This window comes from Callithrix jacchus, chromosome 10, assembly GCF_049354715.1.
Source record: "Callithrix jacchus isolate 240 chromosome 10, calJac240_pri, whole genome shotgun sequence".
NCBI lineage: Eukaryota > Metazoa > Chordata > Mammalia > Primates > Cebidae > Callithrix > Callithrix jacchus.
The window spans coordinates 74,238,342-74,258,883 of NC_133511.1; the positions used below are offsets into that span (position 1 = coordinate 74,238,342).

Genomic DNA, 20,542 nt, shown 5'->3' on the forward strand with positions numbered 1-20,542 from the left:
GATGTGCTTTTTCCACTATGTTCCTTGCAATTTGGAAATAACCTACAAATCCCTTTAGTTTGGGGCCCAGGTAGGAAGCATACCCATTGCTTGTCAGGATTACCTGGGGAGCTTCTGAGACCCAGAAGGGAAGGGCCAGAGCAATCTCTGCTGGGCCCTCCTTCCCACCCATATCCATTTGTAACCACAGTATGCACTGTGCCTCTTCCACACGACACCTCTTCTCACCTTCCCACACTCCCACACTCCCGCCTCGCCCCCACCCTCACATCCTATGGCATATGTGCCAGCACACCCTTACCACCCACATCCACCCCACTCCATGAGGCCAGTCCACATGAAGAGACAGACAAACTGCAGCAAGGAATATGCGAGGACCGGAGGGGCTGGCTGCTCTATCACGCCATGTTGGGGCGACGCCTGGGATTTGGGCCTGGCTCTCATGATACTGGACACATGGCATTTTGCTGGGCAGCTGCTGCCACAGGCCCTGGCTGACCAGAGGCTGCACAGTTGCTGATGGTAGTTGGGGAGGCAGAAGCCTGGAAATGAAAGTGAGGGAGAAGGACATCAGAGGCGACACATTTGAGTCTCTGCTGCAGGCAAAGACAAGGACATGTGTGAACAATCTGGGAATTCTCAGAGATGTTCCAAGGGAGGGTGCTCAGAATCTTCCCTAAAAAAGACTCAGATTCCTGATAGTAGTATGGGGAGAGGGCTCAGAGCCATTCCATTTAGGCACAGAAGTGAATGTGACCCCACTGCCTATGGGTGGGAGGCACTGGGATGGGCAGCTTACACAGACACAGACCACACCTGTGCTCATCCTGTTTGGAGGGTCCTGTACAGGTCCCATCTGAGGCTGCCAAACCTCTCCTGTTTCCCACCGCCACCCCAGCAGGAGCTAAGCCACTAATGCATCCTCTGGCAAGCAGGCCTATAATTCAGTTTGTGTCTTCTTACCTCCCCATATATCTCAGTGAATAATTAGCAAGACTGATATTAAGGAAAATGAGTGTCTTCATGGATAATCTCAGGGCTCTGTGACTCAGACCCAGCCCTGGAGCCTTGACTCAACATTCTCTCTGTTGCTCCCCACAGACATCATGCTGCAAAAAGACTCTTTAGCGGTCACTGAGAATCCACCACAAGACATTGATAGGAAAATAACCGTGCTTCAGGGACACACTGTCATTAAGGCCTGTCCTGGTAAACTCCAACAAGATTGCCCATGAATCCCTGTTAACAGGGACACAATGGGCTGCAGTGACAGACACACCATGTTCTGAGGACGCTTGGAGGCCTGAGTTCAATTTTGGAAAAAGACCCAGATGAACTAGAATGAAGGGCCTAGAAACATGTCACTAAGAAGGAGTCCAAGAGACATGGGGATGTTCAGCCTGGAGAAGGCACACAGATCTATGGGGATCACTTTCAAAGCTGAGGGGCTGCGAGGTGGCAGCTGGAGCAGCCTTTAAAAGACTTACAGACGGGCCAGTGAGCAGCAGGTATCAGATGATAGGAAGAATTTTCTTGCACTTATGTGTTTCCAGAGTAGAATTCATCTGACTGGGGCGGTAGGGAGGTCCCAACGGCAGGAAGTATGTCATCAGAGGGGAGCTCGCTGGAGGAGGCTGTGGGTGCAGCTCCTGCACTGAGGGAGAGTTGGGCCTAAGGAACAGTTCAGAAAGTCCAGAATTCTGCAAATGTGGGTTTCAGGAAAGTAGCTGGCCCACCATTTTCTGATTTATTGCTGATGGAAGGCTATAGAATTATGATTTAGCTATTGAGGGCTTGTTACCTGTCACTATTCAGATTCAATTAATCAAGCAATAAGAAGGTTTGGCCACGTCTCCCAGGGATATTTCTCCAAATGGTATTTCATGTCATTCCACTCCATTCTCATTCTTCTTGCCAAAATACAGTCACTGCCTGGTCCTTGTGTGAGCGAGACATACTTGCTGTGTGGAACAAGACGGTGCCTTGATACCAGGTCTCCCTGGATTCTGCAAGCCCATTTGTGTCAGGCGCCCAGAAGCCCCTGCACACAATTTCGCTGTTAACTCTGGATCTCTCTTCACATCCTTCCCCGAGCTAAGGCTCTTTTCTCTCCATCCACCTTGATCTGCTCCAACATTTAAATCCATCTCGAGTAGTCATTTCCACTTTGAGGTCTGATAGAGATCTCAAACTTCATATGACCAGTTAGAACTCTTCATTCCACTGCCAGCCCAGGCCGGGCCTTTCCCAGGAAGCGAAACCACCATCAATCCAGTTACTGAAGCCAAAGTCATCCTTAGCCCCCTAACCCACTCTTCTTTACCTCTAATCTATTGCTGAATCCTATCAATTTGATTTCCAAAGCATATTGTATATCAGCCCATTTCTCTCCAACTTCTCTGCCACCATCTTATTCAATGTCCTCTAACCAATCTCCCTGCTTCTACTTTTGTTCCATTTTGAGTAATTCATTACACAGAAGACAAATTGATCCTTTAAATACATAATCAGATGTCATGCCCTAGCTGAAACCTCTCAATGGCTTCCCAGTACATTTAGAAAAAAAGGTTTTCTTCCTGTGGCCTCCTCAATCCTGCAGGACCTGATGATCCCTGCCTCTCCCCCTCCCTGATCATCCTGGCCTTTGGGCTAAGTCCCTTAAGGCAGGGAGAGAGAACAGGGGAAGAGCTTGGTGGATTCCAGGACTTGGAATTCCCCTCACCAGCTCTTCCCATCGTTGGCTTCCTTAGAGAGGCTTTCCAGAGGGTTCCTATCCTATAATCCTCTATGATAGCACTCTATAAATTCCTTCTTATCTCTAATCACAATATGTAATTATTTTATGCATTTGTATAAATGTCCATCATCTGTCCCTGTACCCCCACGGCTACAAGCTCCCTATGTTGGGCAATGGCTTTGACTGCCTTTCCATGGTTTTATGTCCAGTGCCTGGCACATGGTAGGTGGCCAGTAACTACTTCTTGAATGAATGACTGAGCCTCTCAATCCTGTTCTTAATGAACAGCTTTTGTATGGCTCTGTTCATGCTGGTGCCATGGGATCTGATGCTGGTCATCTTACAGGAAAAAGATTTTGGCAGTGGTGAGACTCTTCTCCAAGCAATCAGAATATGCCCCAGGTAAGACATTTCTGCTAAGATTTCACACGGACTAGCTACACAACAACGAATCCTGGTCAGGGACTGGTAAAAAGTTGGTAAGCAGGAAGTTGATATGAAACCTATGTGGCTAAATGACTACAGTCTTGTTATCAATTTCTGTGCTGATGGGGGCAAGGGACTGAAGCTCCAACCAGGGAACCGCTTCTGTAAGAAAAACAGCTCTTGTGAAAATTTACTCATTTGCACGGTTTTGGGGAGCTAAAAGCCTTTTCTTCCAAAGTTCCAAAACAGCAATGAGGATCCTGAATAAGAACTACCTCTCTTCTCCTGAGACCAAATGGCAGGCAATGGCCTGAGGGGTGGGCAGCCAGGGGGAGGTGGCACCATTCTTAGCTGCTGGCTTCAGCCCAGAGCAGACCTCTCCCCTGTCCTGCACCACAGAATGCACTGAGCCTATGGAAACATGGCTGCCCCCTGAACCAGGACAGTGTCAGTGTGAAAGGGACAAAACATCACTGCATCTAACAGTCATCTAAAACAGTAAGTGATGGCAAAAGCTAGAGGAATGCAGGATGCGGAGGTGGACTGCACATCTGAACCCCACCTGCTCAGCGGCAGGTACACCTGCCCACACCACCTGATGAAGGGATGTGGGAAATCAAAACATGATAGTAATTCTAACCCTACCTGCCCTGTGATGGGAGTCACTTTGCTCCCGGTAAGCATTGATTTGTCATGTCTGCATAGAAAGGACAGTCCCTGTGAATGCATGGGGAAGCAATGGAACCTCTTTACTCTCTTTTATTAAAAACATATTCAAAGGCTTCTAAAGATTGCTCCAGACAAAAAGACCAGTTAAAGGCTTGAAAACTTACTTTTATCACACAAAGTCCTTCAGAATGCAACTTTCCCTGATAGATTGTTTGAGTCTTGACCAAATTTGTCAACATGCAAAATAATTCCACTCCCTTCTGAAATCTCAAGCCCCAAACTTGTCAAAATTATTACGCTAGGCTACTGCTGGAGACAGAGGTGTTTGTGAGTTGCTCGGCCTTTTGAAACTCTGGGATCAAACTTCATAGCCGCTCAGGCCTAAAGAGTAGGGGAGCAAGACTCTGAATGCCTTGAGAAGCATGTGGTACAACAGTGACACTTGAGCCCACTGGCCGGGTCCTGGTTCTCCTTCTGGTACATCTTAGCTGTGTGACCTTGGACATGGTTCTTAATCTCTCTGTGCCTCAATTTATTTCTCTGTAGAGTTAACAATGGTATCAACCTCATAGGTTGTGGTAAGGATGAAAACAATTAATAGATGTAGAGTGCTTAGAATGGTGTCTGGCATGTAGAAAGTGCTCTGTAAATGTTGCTCCTGTTATATCATGACTCTGAAAGCAGGTTTTAATTAAAAGAGATCCCGTCCACTACTATAGCTCAAAGACCAGCTTACAAAAAGACTTTGATTCTAGCAACTATATGGAAGTCAGTATTTGGACCAGGAAATACTGGCTGCCACCTCCCTGCAAGGGCATCTTCCTCAGGGTCCAGGGAGGGTGTCAGCTGCTGTCCATCTTCTGTCCCAACTGCCCCACCCTTCAGTCACATGGGAATGCTGACTCCTCCAGCCTTGCAATTGCTCCTGGGGATGGAGACAACTTTTTATGCTGACTGAGGCAAGGCTTTCTTAACGAATAGCTGGGCTTCAGGATCTTGCCAACAGGGAGGTTTTGGTCCCCAAAGGGCAGGGAGACTTGTGTGGCCCCTGTATCAATGCCCTGGATATGGTCTGAAGATGCCACAGGACTTAGTTAGGAGAGGGACCAGCAGGAGCCTGGATGGAGGCAGGAGCTGCAGGGCACCTCTAGTCCTGTTCTCTGGGCCAGGACAGAACCTGATGCATGTTTGGAGGAGGTGGTCCAGGATCTGGCTAAGGTGCCTGGGCAACAGGAAAGGGGAGGTCCCTGAGAGTGCTGTGGTGACACTGCAAGGGTCCTGTGAATCTTCCTGATGGGGCACTGGTGGGAACCCCTGCCACTCCTCTGACAGCTGCCCCAGATTATTCAGGGAAATGTAGAGAACTGACCCAGTGAGCACAGAATTGAGCTGATTAGAGTAGTGACTGAAGAAGGCAGCCACAAAAATGCAAGACAGCTGCGAATGCAGCCTCACTTTGAAGAACAAAGGCAAAGAAAATTGGCTCACCAATGAGAATTAAGTGATAACAATGTACTGAACAGAAATCAGAATCAGTTCTCAGCCAGCTCACTCGGAAAAATGCAGGATCCTGAAGAGTACAAGTGAACAATGTGAGACCTTTGAATAGTAAAAATTTTTACCTTAAAATGTTTTTGTAAAGTGATTTTAGTGCTCGTAGTGATGAAGCAAACACAAAGCCCAGGAGGCGTCTTGTCTTCACGTTGCCTGTGCTTCCCGGGCTCCGTGGGCTCCCCTGGAAGCCCTTCCCTGGTCCCTCACTGGCAGCTGGCAGCCAGCATTGGGTGGCCTCCTCTCAGGTCCTCTTGGCTGTCACAGCAAAATGCTGTATTCCTTATGCTCCCAAACTTTGAGCCCAATTTCAGATTTCAGGTTCAATCGGGCAACGTTTGATGTATCTGGCTCTGCCTAGGTCCCAACCTCAGGAACATCTCCCCGCCACCCCTCGCCAACCCCTAGCAACCACCCAGGTACATCTCTTTTCGCCAGGAAGAACTCATTTCTGATTTTTGCCCTTTACTGTACTTTGGCAGGAGACTGGCAGCCAGAGACAAAACTACCTTGGCTCAGGAACAATGTAACACTCATAAGGAAAGGGTCTCAGTCACCTGAGTTGCAGGAGAAGACAGACGCTAAACTCAAATGCGGACACTGAGGGTTTAACAGAGACTGTTCATAAAGGCAACGGGAGGGCTTCGGGAAACTCACAAAGGAAAACATGGTAGCCAGGGCAATAGGTTGGTCTTGGCCTGCAGGGGCAGGGGACACAGCTGCAAGAGGGCTGTCCGACAGGAGCCATACCCACAGAAAAAGGCAGCAAATGCCCAGCAGCCTGGCCCAGAGCAGGGAGGCACCGGGGGGCGGGGGCGGGGGTCAGCATCTGGACCTGGCTCTCCCCTTGGTGCCTGCATTGACAGAATCCCAAAAAATCCAGAAGCCCAGGGAGCATGTTACTGCAGTCCCTGAAGATCAGCCTCTCTGAGCAGAGAGGGCAGAGCAGGCACAGTGGTTCTGGAGGGGCAGATAGAAAATATCCAGCCCAGGGTCATTTCCCAGAGGCCACAGCTCCTTGGTCTCTAGCCAAGCACAGCCATTATAAGACGCTACTTCCCTGGCCAATTTCAAAGCTCTTCTTGCTGCTGGGAATGCATGTTTAAACAAAGCCTTTATTCTCTGTTCCAACAGCAGGGCTGGAATTTAAAAAGCTTCATTTTCAAGACTGGTTGCTTTTGATCTGTCTAACCTGGAACTTACATTTTGGAGTCAAATAGAATTATTTAAAGAAAGCATTTCAGCGATAAGCACAAAATGTTTTGATTTTTTTTGGGCTGTTCCCCCACCCAGCCCCCGTAGCAGCATACAACATTCCACTCAAAAGGAAAGGAGGATTTTGTGGCTGACTCTTAAAATTTCAGCTTCTGTTTCCCTGGGTCTCTGTTTCCTCAGCCTGTGCCTTTATCTAGGTTTGCCTGTGTGCCGGCTGAGGGAGGGGCTAACTTCACCTCAGACCGGCCTGGAGCAAACAAATATTCTATGAGCGGAGCTTCCCTCCTCTCGCTCCAGCTTCCAGCTTTGGCAGAACCATGTGTTACCATCCTGTCTTCTCTATTAATTATAATTTATGTTCATTTTGCTTTACATATTCCCATTTTCCTTCCTTCTCCAATTTAAGGCCTTCTCTGATATCATCCTCTACTGTCCTCAAACGAACTTGTCCCCAGCTCGGCTGCATCTCTCTCTTTTTATCACATTTTGCCTGCCTTATCTATTACTCCAGTTGGAATGTTGATCACTACTTGCATTTCTTGAAAATAACACCTGCTCTGTGCTGTCCTAGACAGACTGTGTCCTGCTGGGTCACAGCAAAACCCAGCTCCCTTTGCAGGGAGCACAGGAGGTGATACAGTGTTTGTTATTCATTCCTTCGTTGGCCTTTCAGTCACTGAAAGTCAATCTGAAATGGGAGAGTGCCTTTTTTCACAGCTGTGAAAGCAAATGGAGGAGGAAGGCCCTATATCCCCAGAACTTAAAGAGGCACATCTGCTGGACAAAGCTCAGACATGGCCTGGTCCAGCCATGATCTACACAACGAAGTGACAAAAATACAACTAAGTATCAAAATGATGTGGAAATACTCTTTAGAAAAAGTGAGCTAAATTCCTATTAAAACAATTCCTACAAATCAAATGAACGTCTCAATGGAGGGGTGCTAACAGAATGCATCGTATGGCAGGCAGGGTGGTTGGCCTTGCATGGTCTGAGGTGGGAAAAGGTGAAAACACACTAATGTATTACAAAATGACTTCATCTTTTTGTTAGTGGTTAGTTCTAAACCTTTGCTCAAGCTTACTGAGCACAATCATTGATTTTTAGGGCCACGAGAAATGTTGATAGTACTCTATTTAACCACAGGCTCTTCTAATCCAAAAAGAGCATCACTGTGAAAGTAAGAGTATTTTGAATATAGAGAATATTTCATTTTCAGGCCCAGGGAATAGGCAGAATCAAACCCACCATCTTGGTTAGCTTTTCTGCAAGGAGACAAGCAGCCACTGTGCACTAGGTCCCAGCTTTTCCCTGCCAGAGGTGACAGAAATGCAGTGCTCATATCTGCCTTCTAGGATACTATCAGGGAAGGGACGTCTCCACTTAGCTAATGAGGCCAGAGTTCTCATCAGGTGAACAGAACACATCCTTTAAAGGCTGGCTCACTAAACCCTGAAAGAAAGCTTAAAGCTTGGGATATGGTTTATAGGCTTCTGATGTGACTGGAAGTAGTCATCAAGAAGGGAGGAAGATCTTGAAGCAGCTCTGTTCATGCCAGTTTAAAATAAAATACAGACAATTTACACTAGATCTGCCTTGATCAGCAGGTTCCCCAAGGGGAAGCACACTGAAGGTACTAAGAAAGTACAGGCAGAACCACTTGGGGCAACAGAGGCCAGTCTTGTCTTTGACTCATTCAGAATCATGTATACTGCTTTTTAGTCATCAAGTGGCTATAAATGCAACTAGTATATGCTCAGCTGGCCAGATGCGGGCCATTTTGGAGACCTAACTGACCATTCCATGGGGGTTTGGAATGGAACTAGGTTATGGCTTTATGAAGGTAAAAGCAATTGCAAATTCTTTCTTTAGAATTTTCTTGGGAAGAAAGAAAAGCAGGTATTCACCCAGTTTGACTTCAACTAGCAAAATTAGTTACTCAGGTGGAAAGAGGATGCCTATAATGCCAAGAGAAATTAGGTATCTTCCCCAAAGATGTACGCCGACCACTGCAGCAGTAGACCAAACTTATAATTTGCATCAAGGCTTAGAGGATCTTATCATATTCACCTCTTGTTAACATAAAAATTAATGTGCTGAGTAACATCTGTTTTTTATTGATTCAATCAATACATTGGGAATTTAGCAGCAAGTTAATGGCAAGCAGTTACAAAATCTATTTTTTTTACGTTTAAAATAAGTTGTCTTAAATCTATAGCAACCTAAAATCTCACAAACACAGGTGAATGACTGAAGCACTTCTGCTGTAATACCTATGGCAAGTTTATTAGTAATTTTCTAACAAACTCTTCTAGTGCAAAGTGCACATAATTATTTGGAACCTCCATTACCATATTTGGCCTCTTGTTTTCCCCTGTAAATAACTGTGCCTAAACATAAGAATTTGAAGTAAAAGTGAGCAATGTGCCCAGAGTCTTGAATTGAGGATATCTGCCCTCCTAAAAAACATTCGCATACACCTTGAATTGATTTCAGCTGCAGCCCACTGCCAAGCCCACTGGTGGCTGTCCTTTAATGTCGCGTGCAGCTTACACTGCTTTGGCAATGACTAGCTTCAATTTTAAGCTGATGCAAACACATGGCAGGGCTCTGCAGTGCTAACAGGCTACAAGCTCTTCCCTCCTACCCCCTCATCAGAGTACTAACAAGAGCAGTTTGTTTTTGTACTGTCCAGCTCTGGAGAGAACCTTAGAGTTTCTTTTTGGATCTAGACAGGACCGTGGATTTAGCAGTGTACTTGGTTGCTGTTCCTGGGCTTGGAGTTACACGGGTTTTCTCCAGTTCTTCCTTGAGTTCAGCTGGAAGGAGTTTGCTAGATGTGAAACTTGAACAGCACATGTCAAAGTTGTCCTTACTGGTCGCAGGAAATTGCTTTTCATAAGCTGTAGACTGCAAATAAAAGGTCTTGATTAATTTTCAGACACAAAGCAATGCACATCAATTCAAAGATTCAAGGAACTACAAAGTTGTCCAGGATCTGCCAGCTGGAGCACTCTCTAGACACAGGATACAAACTAGTCATACTGTAAAATTAGTATTAAATGCCAGAAGATCCTTTTGCACCTTTAAGAAAATGGAATTGTTTAGTGTTTGGTGTGGAGCAAACTCTACAGGCTCAATTTTGAAACCTCTGCCATCCAAAATGTAAGTACATGGTCTGGTAACATTTGGCAGGGAAGTCCACTTAGACATAATTGTACTCACTTCATCTTTACAGATTTCTACACAAGCTCAGACATTTGTATGGATACCCTGACAAGTGTAACATAATTATTCTTTCTAAGCTAGGTACAAAGTGCTGCATATGGCCTACACTCACATCCTCACCATTTTCCCACATTAATTCCAGAGACTGGCTTTTAATCCCAGTCACACCACTTGGGCAGGTCTGGAGACCTCTCCAAGCCTCTCTATTCCTTGCCCTTAAGTGGAGGCAAATAATATTTGCATATTTGCCACAAGAGGTTACCATGAGAATGAAGAGAAGTGTGGCCATGAAAATACTGTGTGAGCTTTACGGTAGATAGCAAGCAGATGGGGTTTTAACAGGCAACGGCATTTTCTCAGGTCGCCTCATTCCACAGTAAAGGAACAAGTGGTCTTCAATCCTGCTGTCATGAGGGAGGCAGGGTCCATATTGACTTAGGCCCATTTTTAAAGTGATCACTTTTAATTAAGTGAAGCTGGAACATAGAGTTCTAAAAGAGTAGAGATTGTCTCAGGAGACCCACCAAGCAGCGTAGAGGCCAAGCCATTGGGGTAGAGATACAGAAGTTCTGATTTAAATAGAATGATCGAGGAAAGGGCTCACAAGTTTAATATTCTCCTTACCTCAAAGTCACAGCACACTTGGGTTAAAAATCAGGTGAACAATTTTCAAAGAGTGTGAAAAGATGGCATGTAACACAAAATAAATGCATCTAGTGTTTCTTTGATCATTCAGGTTCTTGTGATGTAATGACCATGTTTTATATCCAGTAGTAGCACTTGATACATGTTTGCCTCGTGAATCCATGACTTCCCAGGGCTGCAGTAAAACTCTGGGTCCTGTAAGGCTTTCAACACCTATACTTCAAGAAACAAAATCTTCCTGATCTTTGTTTACCAAAGACAGCCCTTAAAGTGTACCTCTTCAGAACATCACTCATGTCTTATTTTATAACCAGCATATGCTAATTCTTAAGCAGGTAATACTTAAAAATCATCTTGTGCCTTAAAATTTTAATTTGTATAAAATTTGAAATGTAAAAAGGTCATTTTTGCTAGTTATTTCCCCCCAGAAAAACTTCTGGGTTGCTTCTGTGTATTCTTTTAAGCAGTAGAAAATATTTAAAATTCTTTAGTATTCCTTCACATAGGTTGTATTCTTAATGAAAACTCCTTAGGTTCGGTGATAAGGTGAGGATACAATACCGCTGATGTTCGAACACTGGCTAAGAACAAGTTGCTTTGTTTAGTACAGTGCTGGTCTCTAAGATATACACCCTATCTTGAAAATTTCAATTCATAAAGTTTAATTACCTTTACATACAAATCATATTATAAGGTGAATCTAAGTATAACCTTCTCTCTTTTGATATTTCTACTTGGATTTTCAGTTATCATCCACATTGTTGAGGAAGTAGTTTTCCACATGTCCACTACAAGTAATATTCCGCAGAGCAGGAATAAAGATTCATTTGCCTTTTAGTGTGCTTATATTCCTATCTGGCTTAACAGTTCCATTCTTCTTCACTCTCCATTTGTTCATGCAGTTGAGTCATTACAGTAGTCTCAGGAGTTGCAGTCACCAGGAAGAAATACTCAGAAACAGTCTCTGTGAATGGAATTATTGATGTAGAATTTTTTTTCCCCAAAAACTCTATAGGTGCTCATATTTTCTTCTTAAATACAACATCTTAAGATCATTATTAAAGTCTTCTGGCAAAGTGGAAGGAAAAGTCAAACCAAAAATGTTTAGTTGCTTTGGTGTAGAAATATGATATTTCTGTTTCATTTTGTAGTAAGATAAGAAAATGCTTTTCCTCAGCCATATTTATTTGTAATTTTAGTTATTTCTTAGATAGTATATCCCCATGATTTAATATTCACAATGTTCAAAATCTCCTTGTCCCCCTAGTTAACTGAGCTCTACCCCCAAAGACAACCAATATTGTCAATTATAGTGTATGCTTCCAGAGAGATTTTATCCATTAGGTGGGACCAAATGGAAGTGGTTGTCATTCCACTGTCATTTCTGTTGGTTGCAGGTCAAAAACAACAGTCTAATAATGGCAATTTCCTATGGTTCAATCTAATTCATTGATAGAGTTTGGCTATGTCCCCACCCAAATCTTGTCTTGAATTGTAGCTCCCATAATCCCTACATGTTGTGGGAAGGGCTCAGTGGGAGGTAACTGAATCATGGGGACAGGTTTTTCCTGTGCTGTTTGTGTGACAGTGAATAAGTCTCACGAGAGCTGATGGTTTTATAAAGGGCAGTTCCCCTGCACAGGTTCTTTTGTCTGCTGCCAGGTAAGGCGTGTCTTTGCTCCTCCTTTGCCTTCCGCCATGATTGTAAGGCCCCCTCAGCCATGTGGAACTGTGAGTCCGTTAAACCTCTTTTTCTTTACAAATTGCCCGGTCTTGAGTATGTCTTTATTAGCAGCATGAGAACAGACAAATACATTCATCTATTGACATGCTTTCTTCCCCCACTTTTACAGAAACAGTAGCCGACTATAAACACTCTTTTACACCTGGACTCCTTTCAACTAATAATTATCTTGAAGATCATTCCCAGTCAATTCATAGAAAGAAAAAGTCCTCATTCTTTTTTCTGGCTATGCAATATTCTTTTGTTTAGAAGTACCACAATTTATTTAACCAGTCCCTTTACAATAAACACTCAGGTTTGTTTCCAATCTTTTGCTAGCACATTTTGCACATGTCATTTTGCCATGTGTAAGTTTTCTACAGAATATGTATTTTAGAAGTGAAATTCCTGGCTTAAATGGGATATAAATTTGTAATTTTGAAAGATATCATCTCCAAGATCAAGGTGCTGGCATATAGAAAAAAAAAAAAAAAAAGAAAGAAAAAGAAAAGAAATCATCGCGTTGCCTTCCACTGCAGTTGTACCAATGTATAATCTTACCAGTAGCATATAAGAGTACCTGTTTTCTTATCTCTTTGTCAATTTGGTTTTTTAAATACATGTTAAAACTAATAAAAGTCATCCACATTTTAATTGAGCTCCCAAATCAGCCTAATGCTGGCTGCACCAAAACAAATCACAGTATTTGCTCCTTCACTCCATGGTAACATCAGTTCAAATCTACTTACCTTTATGCAAATGTTTATGCTTCTGCGTATATGGGTTTGCCTTGTAAAATACTGTATGTGTAGGTGTACCTTACCATTTCTCTTTGCTAAATTCCAGTTGTACAATGTTTGGGATGCCATTGTTTAGGAAGCAGAATTCTAATAATTTTTCTAAAGGAGTCTGAGACTCCCCTCAAATATCCCTCAATGCAACCATTCTCTGATGCTAACAGAACACAGATGCAGAATGGCCACCATGGTGCCCTCCAGGCCAGGCCATAGTTTTCTTCACAAAGAGCCAAGCCTCTTAGTTCCTGGAGTGGCCAAGGCAAATTCCAGCTTTCAACCTTTATCTAGAAACATGAAAAAAATCTTAATTTTTCAGAGATTTATTTTGTTAGGTTATAGATTACTTAAGTTTTGTGTTTCTCCTTTTCTTCTCTCAGAGCTGGTGGGATTCCTCAGGAATCTATTGTCACTGAGGCAATTTTATAGTTTTGTAAGTAATAGAACAGAGAAATGAAAAATTAAATTACCAAAGCTATAAGATCTTCCAGGTCAGGAAAAGCAAATAGAAGGTGATGAGTTCCCATAAGATTGTACAAAGAGGGTGAAAGATAACAGAGGAATTTCAATACTGAGTTCTAAGGAGAAAGATCCTAAATGATCATTATGAGACTGTTGGCCATATATTTGCCAATCCAAGAGAAGACCTAAAAAGCACTGTAGGCTGTTCTTTGAACATACTGGTCTAATGTACCATTGCACACTGGTCAGAAAAACCTAGCTATCATCAAAAAGCATTTTAGAAATCAAAGAAAAAATTTTCTATCCTTCTATAAAATCATGATGAATTCATACCTGAAACACTGCAACCAGCTTGAACAGATATAAAGAGACCAGAGAATGTTTACAGACAGGCTACTAATATGATTAAGGGGTAGAGGTTTCTCTTTAAGAGCACTCTTCAATCTAAAAGATAAAGAATAAGAGGCTACATATAATCCAAATCTATAAAATAAAGAAGGGGGCATATTTCAGCACTGTGGAGGTAGACAGCATCTCTGAGTGCTGCAGTCAGTCAGGATGGTTACATCAAGGGTTGCCGCAAGCAGCATTTCAATTGTTCTTCATCTCTGACAAATTCTTACCATTTGGTTCAGTTGAAGAATAGTCAGTTCTATTGGAGGCAGAATGATGGAAAAGATGACCTTACAAGCTTCCCTCCAGTTTCACCTTTTTGTAATTCAGTACCCTTGGCCTAATTTCTCTAGCTCATATTATTAATCTTTAAAAGGGGGCTCCATGTGTGCAAGGGGAGATATGTAACAAGAAAATTGGACTAAATATGCATATTTCATTATTCACTGGCATAGCTTTAACCTGATGAACTTATCTGGTGATAATGGATGCAAAACCTGTAAGCTCTAGGCATATCCCTGCAAGTTAATACCAGTGCATGATTACTAGAAACTGTTAGCATTTCTCTGAATTTTGAGTAAAATACATGCTATTTAAGTAAAGTGGTTTATCACCATAGCAACAATTTCTAGAGTCACACATTCAAATTATAGGCCTGCACAAGGTCCAAATGACAAAATTCTGATATAAGTTTTCTGCTATAGTTTTGTGTATAATGGCTACCCACCTTTTCTCACATCCCTGTGGTTTTCAGAAGGAAGGGAAAGAAAAGCTAAGAGAAGAAGAAAAATTGACTTCTAAATACATAAACTTCTAAGGTTACTTGCATAAAGATCTTGGTCTTGTGTGAAGTCAATGAAAATAAAACCTAACTTGCAAATTAGAGAAAAATATAAAGATCTTTCTTTTTAACTGAAGAATTTATATACAGTAGAATACACATATCTGAAGTGTAAAGTTTCATGAGTTTTGACAACACATAGGCCTGTATAACCAACATCACAATCAAGAAATGTTCAGAACAATTACCAAGAAAGTTCTCTCTTGCCACAACCCAGTCAACCCTCTTCTCCTGGGGGCCACACTGTTCTACTTTTTTCAACATAAAGTAGTTTTGCCTTTTCTAAACTTCATATAAATAAAAAAGAGTGCATGTACTCTTGTATTGGAGTTCTGCTTAACATTTTTAGTTGAATTTTAATTGAGATATTCGTAGATTCTCATGCTATTGAAACCTAAGTTTTTGAGATGTATCCATGTAACAGTAATTCATTTCTTTTTTCTTGCCAAGTAGTACTCCACTGTATGGATATACCACAATTTGTTTACTCATTCCTCTGTTAATGGACATTTGGGTTGTTTCCAGTTTGGGACTGCTTATATATAAAGCTGCCACAAACATACACTACAAATCTTTTTGTGAATTTGGGATTGCTGGATAAATGGTAAATTAATGCTTAACCTTAAAAGTAAATGCCAAACTATATTCTGAAAGAATGACACCATTTTGCATTCCCAACAGTGAGGTAGGAAAATTCTAGTTGTTCCATATCCTTGCCAATATCTGGACTTGTTAGTTTTTAATTTTGGCCATTCTAGAAAGTACATATCCTGGGGTGGCTTTAATTTCCATTTTCCTGATGACTAATGATGTTTAGCATCTTTTCAATACTTATTACTACTTGTATATCTTCCCATGTGAAGTTTCTGACCAAGTCTACTGACTATTTTAAAACGTGGATTGCCTTATTGTATTGTAGGAATTGTTTATATATTCTGCACACAAGTCCTCTGTCATATATATTTGTTGCAAATATTTTCTCCCTGTCTGTGGCTTCCTTATTTTTTAACATGCTTTTGATAAGCAAATGTGTTTTATTTTTAGGAACCATTTTACCAGTTTTTAAAAGTGCTTTCTGTGTTCTAAGAATCTTTGACTACCTGCTGGATGGAATATAGTCTCATGTTTTCTCCTAGAAACTTCATAGTTTTGCTTTTAAATTTAGTTCTACCCTTCTCAAACTAATTTTTGTGTACAGTTTTAGCTAGGGGGTCAAATTTCATTCCCCTCCATATATATCAACTATTGTTCCAGCATTATTTATTAAAAATACTATCATTTACCCCACCAACTTGCTTTGAAATCTCTGTCAAAAATCAACGGACTATAAACATGGGTCTATTTCTAGACTCCCAATTTTGTTCTACTGATCTATTTGTTTATCCTTACATCAGTACCACATTGTATTAATTACTGTATCTATGTAGTAAATGTTGAAATCAAGTCATATAAGTATTGCAATTTCGCTCTGTTTTTAGGTTATTTTGTCTGTCCCAAGTTTTATGTATCTCCAAATAAATTTTATAATCATCTTGTTAATTTATAACAAAAAAGCAAGTATTCTAGATTGCAACTGGGATTGGCTTAAATGTGTAAGTTAATTTCAGGAGAACTGATGTCTTAACAGCACCAAGTATTCTAAACCATGAACACGGTGTATCTCTCCATCTATTTCAGTCTTTTTCAATTTTGCTCAACAATATTCCATGGGTTTTGGTATAAATATTTTGCATATATTTTGTTAGATTTATCACTAAGTGTTTTATATTTTGTGACAATTGGTATTTAAAATTTTTATTTCCCAATTGTTCATTGCTAATATGTAAAAATACAATTTTTATATATAGATCTTACATCCAGCAACCTCCTTAACTCACTTTTTATAGATTCCTTGGGATTTTCTATGTATACAAATATGTCACCTGCAAGTAAAGACAGATTAATCTTCCTTTACAATATGTACATATAATTTTATTTCTTTTAATTGCCTTGTTGCATCAGCTAGAACCTCTTGCACAATGTTAAAGAGAAGCAGTAAGAGAGAATATCCTTCTCTTTCTCCTATCTTTAGCATGAAAATGCTCAATATTTTACCATTGACAATGATACTAATTGCAGTTTTGGATTTTTTTTTGTAAAATCTCTTACTATGTAACAGAAGTTCCCTTTTGGCCAGGTGTGGTGGCTCGTGCCTGTAATCCCAGCACTTTGGGAGGTCAAGGCAGGTGGATCGCGAAGTCAAGCGATCAAGACCAACCTGGTCAACAGGGTGAAACCCTGTCTCTTCTAAAAATACAAAAATTAGCTAGGTGTGGTGGCACACATCAGTAGTCTGAGCTACTCAGAAGGCTGAGGGAAGAGAATCGCTTAAACCCAAGAGGCAGAGAGGTTGCAGTGAGCCAAGATCACACCACTGTACTCCAGCCTGGTGACAGAGCGAGACTCTGTTTCAAAAAAAAAAAAAGGGGGGGGAGGACTCAAGATGGCGCTGTGAGAACAACCCAGGATTGGAGCTCTCGTTGAATCCGCAAAGAGGTGAGTTGGAGTTGCATTTCCAGACTGATCTTTGTTGCCCACAGAACGGGGAAACTCCCAAGTATAAAAAAGACATGGGACGCCAGGCAGTAAGTCTGCCTGGCGAAGCCGGCAGCCGGGGCGGTGGCGGCCGGCCCTACCCAGCAATCCCCACAGGGCGAGCTTGTCCGGGTGCCCTGTTGAAACGGCAACCTGAGACTTGAGAGGGCTGGACTTGAGACTGAACGAGACTTGGACAGTAGGCCAGCCCAGGGGATTGCAGGGACAGAGCGTTCGGGGTACCCAGTGGGACGAACAAAACCGCGATTTCAAACTATCCTGAGCAGACGGTCCGAGACGCTCTGTGGGGGAGGGGCGTCCACCACTACGGAGGCAACCCGCCCCAACTGATATACACGCCCACTGCTGACGCAGCCAGCCGTTGCCGAGGCAACCCGTCCCTACTGAGATACACGCCCACTGCGGACGCAGCCTCCTGTTGCGGAGGCAACCCGTCCCTACTGAGATACACGCCCACTGCTGACACAGCCTGCCGTTGCCGAGGCAACACACTACAACGAAGAGACTCCGCCGCAGGGCGTGGCGGAGACCACAGCAGAGCCTGCAGGAACAGGGCGAATCACACAACAGCAGGGCGGAGACTCGGCAGGCAAACAGTGGCTAGTCTGCCTCCTAGCTGGGCAGGACACGTCAACGGACATCGAAAAATAAAGCCCGAATCCCCCAACACAGAGCATTTGAGAAAAAAAGGGTTTTTTTAATGAGCTCTGTTGCAGCAGAATCAAACATAGCAGCCTAACAGCCCTGAAGGAACAACAGAGCTCACAGCTCAGAAATTGAGCTCCTAAAAAGAACAGACTGTCTCCTCAAGCAGCTCCCTGACCCCTCTATATCCAAAAGACTGACATTTGGCAGGCATCATCCTGGGACAAAGATAGCAGAAAAAGAAACTGGTAGCATCCCTCACTGTGCCGCAGCTGCTAGAGGTGCACCCCAGACAAGCAGGGCCTGGAGTGGACCTCAGCAGTTGTACAGCGAAGGGGCTAGGCTGGTAGAAGGAAAACCAAGTAACAGAAATACTTCATCATCAACAATCTGGGTGTCCACTCAGAGACCCAATCGAAAAGTCAGCAACTACGCAGACGACAAGCAGATAAACCCACAAAGATGGGAAGAAACCAGCGAAAAAAGGAGGAAAACACCCAAAACCAGAACACCTCGCCTCCTAGAAAGGACAAAAACTCCTCACCAGCAAGGTAACAAAGCTGGACGGAGAATGACTGTGACGAAATGACGGAATTAGACTTCGGAAGGTGGATAATGAGAAACTTTTGTGAGCTAAAAGAACATGTATTAAATCAATGCAAAGAAACTAAGGAACTTAAAAAAAGATATGAGGAAATGATAACAAGAATGGATAACGTAGAGAGGAATATGAATGAATTAAAGGAGCTGAAAAACACAATATGAGAACTTCGCAAAGCATGCACAAGTTTCAATAGCCGAATTGACCAAGCAGCAGAAAGAATATCTAAAGTCGAAGACCAACTCAATGAAATTAAACGAGAAACCAAGATTAGGGAAAAAAGCGCAAAAAGGAATGAACAAAGTCTCCAAGAAATGTGGGACTATGTGAAAAGACCTAACCTACGTTTGATAGGTGTACCAGAAGGGGACGAAGAGAATGAATCCAAGCTGGAAAATACTCTTCAGGACATCATCCAGGAAAACTTCCCCCACCTAGCAAGACAGGCCAACACTCAAATGCAGGAAATACAGAGAACACCACAAAGATATTCTGCAAGAAGAGCAACCCCAAGGCACATAATCGTCAGATTCAACAAGGTTGAAATAAAGGAGAAAATACGAAGGGCAGCCAGAGAGAAAGGTCGAGTTACCCACAAAGGGAAGCCCATCAGACTCACAGCAGATCTCTCGGCAGAAACACTACAAGCCAGAAGAGAGTGGGGGCCAATATTCAACATTCTTAAAGAAAAGAACTTTCAACCCAGAATTTCATAACCAGCCAAACTGAGCTTCAGAAGTGAAGGAAAAATAAAATCCTTTGCGAACAAGCAAGTACTCAGAGATTTTGTCACCACCAGGCCTGCTTTACAAGAGCTCCTAAAAGAGGCACTACACATAGAAAGGAACAACCAGTACCAGCCATTCCAAAATCACACTAAATGCTAAAGAGCATCAACATAATGAAGAATCTACAACAACTAACGGGCAAAACAGCCACTTAGCATCAAAATGGCAGTATCAAATTCACACATAACAATATTAACCCTAAATGTAAATGGACTAAATGCACCAATCAAAAGACACAGACCGGCAAATTGGATAAAAATCCAAAACCCATCAGTGTGCTGTATCCAGGAAACCCATCTCACATGCAAGGATACACAAAGGCTCAAAATAAAGGGATGGAGGAAGATTTACCAAGCAAATGGAGAGCAAAAGAAAGCAGGAGTTGCAATTCTCATCTCTGATAAAATAGACTTTAAAGCAACAAAGATCAAAAGAGACAAAGAAGGCCATTACATAATGGTAAAAGGATCGATACAACAAGAAGAGCTAACGATCCTAAACATATATGGACCCAATGCAGGAGCACCCAGATACATAAGGCAAGTTCTTAATGACTTACAAATAGACTTAGACTCCCACACAATAATAGTGGGAGACTTTAACACTCCACTTTCAATATTAGACAGATCAACCAGACAGAAAATCAACAAGGATATCCAGGGCTTGAACTCAAACCTGGAGCAAGCAAACCTGATAGACATTTACAGAACTCTCCACCCCAAATCCACAGAATATACATTCTTCTCAGCACCACATCACACCTACTCTAAAATTGACCACATAATTGGAAGTAAAGCACTGCTCAACAAATGCAAAACAACTGAAATAATAACAAACAGCCTCTCAGACCATAGTGCAATCAAGTTAGAACTCAGAATACAGAAACCAACCCAGAACCACACAGCTTCATGGAAACTGAACAACTGGCTCTTGAATGTTGACTGGGTAAACAATGAAATGAAGTCAGAAATAAAGAAGTTCTTCGAAACCAATGAGAACGAAGACACAACATGCCAGAACCTCTGGGACACATTTAAAGCAGTCTCTAGAGAAAAGTATATAGCAATAAGTGCCCATATGAGGAGAATGGAGAGATCCAAAATTGACACCCTATCGTCAAAATTGAAAGAGCTAGAGGAGCAAGATCAAAAAAACTCAAAACCCAGCAGAAGACAAGAAACAACTAAGATCAGAGCTGAACTGAAGGAGATTGAGACACGAAAAACCCT

The 20,542-nt window shown here is 42.4% G+C and overlaps 1 protein-coding gene across 11 annotated transcripts in view; it reads right to left on the reverse strand.

Annotated features, from left to right (window-relative positions):
- Window positions 1-8,692: 8,692 nt before the first annotated feature.
- Window positions 8,693-20,542, reverse strand: part of STK33 (serine/threonine kinase 33) — a 238,304-nt gene continuing 226,454 nt past the window's right edge. For all 11 annotated transcript variants that reach the window (XM_017977888.4, XM_078339250.1, XM_078339249.1 and 8 more), the window contains one exon: window positions 8,693-9,508. In XM_017977888.4, the coding sequence (XP_017833377.2) occupies window positions 9,308-9,508 (201 nt within the window). In that variant the 3' untranslated portion in view covers window positions 8,693-9,307. The remainder of the gene's footprint in view (window positions 9,509-20,542) is intronic.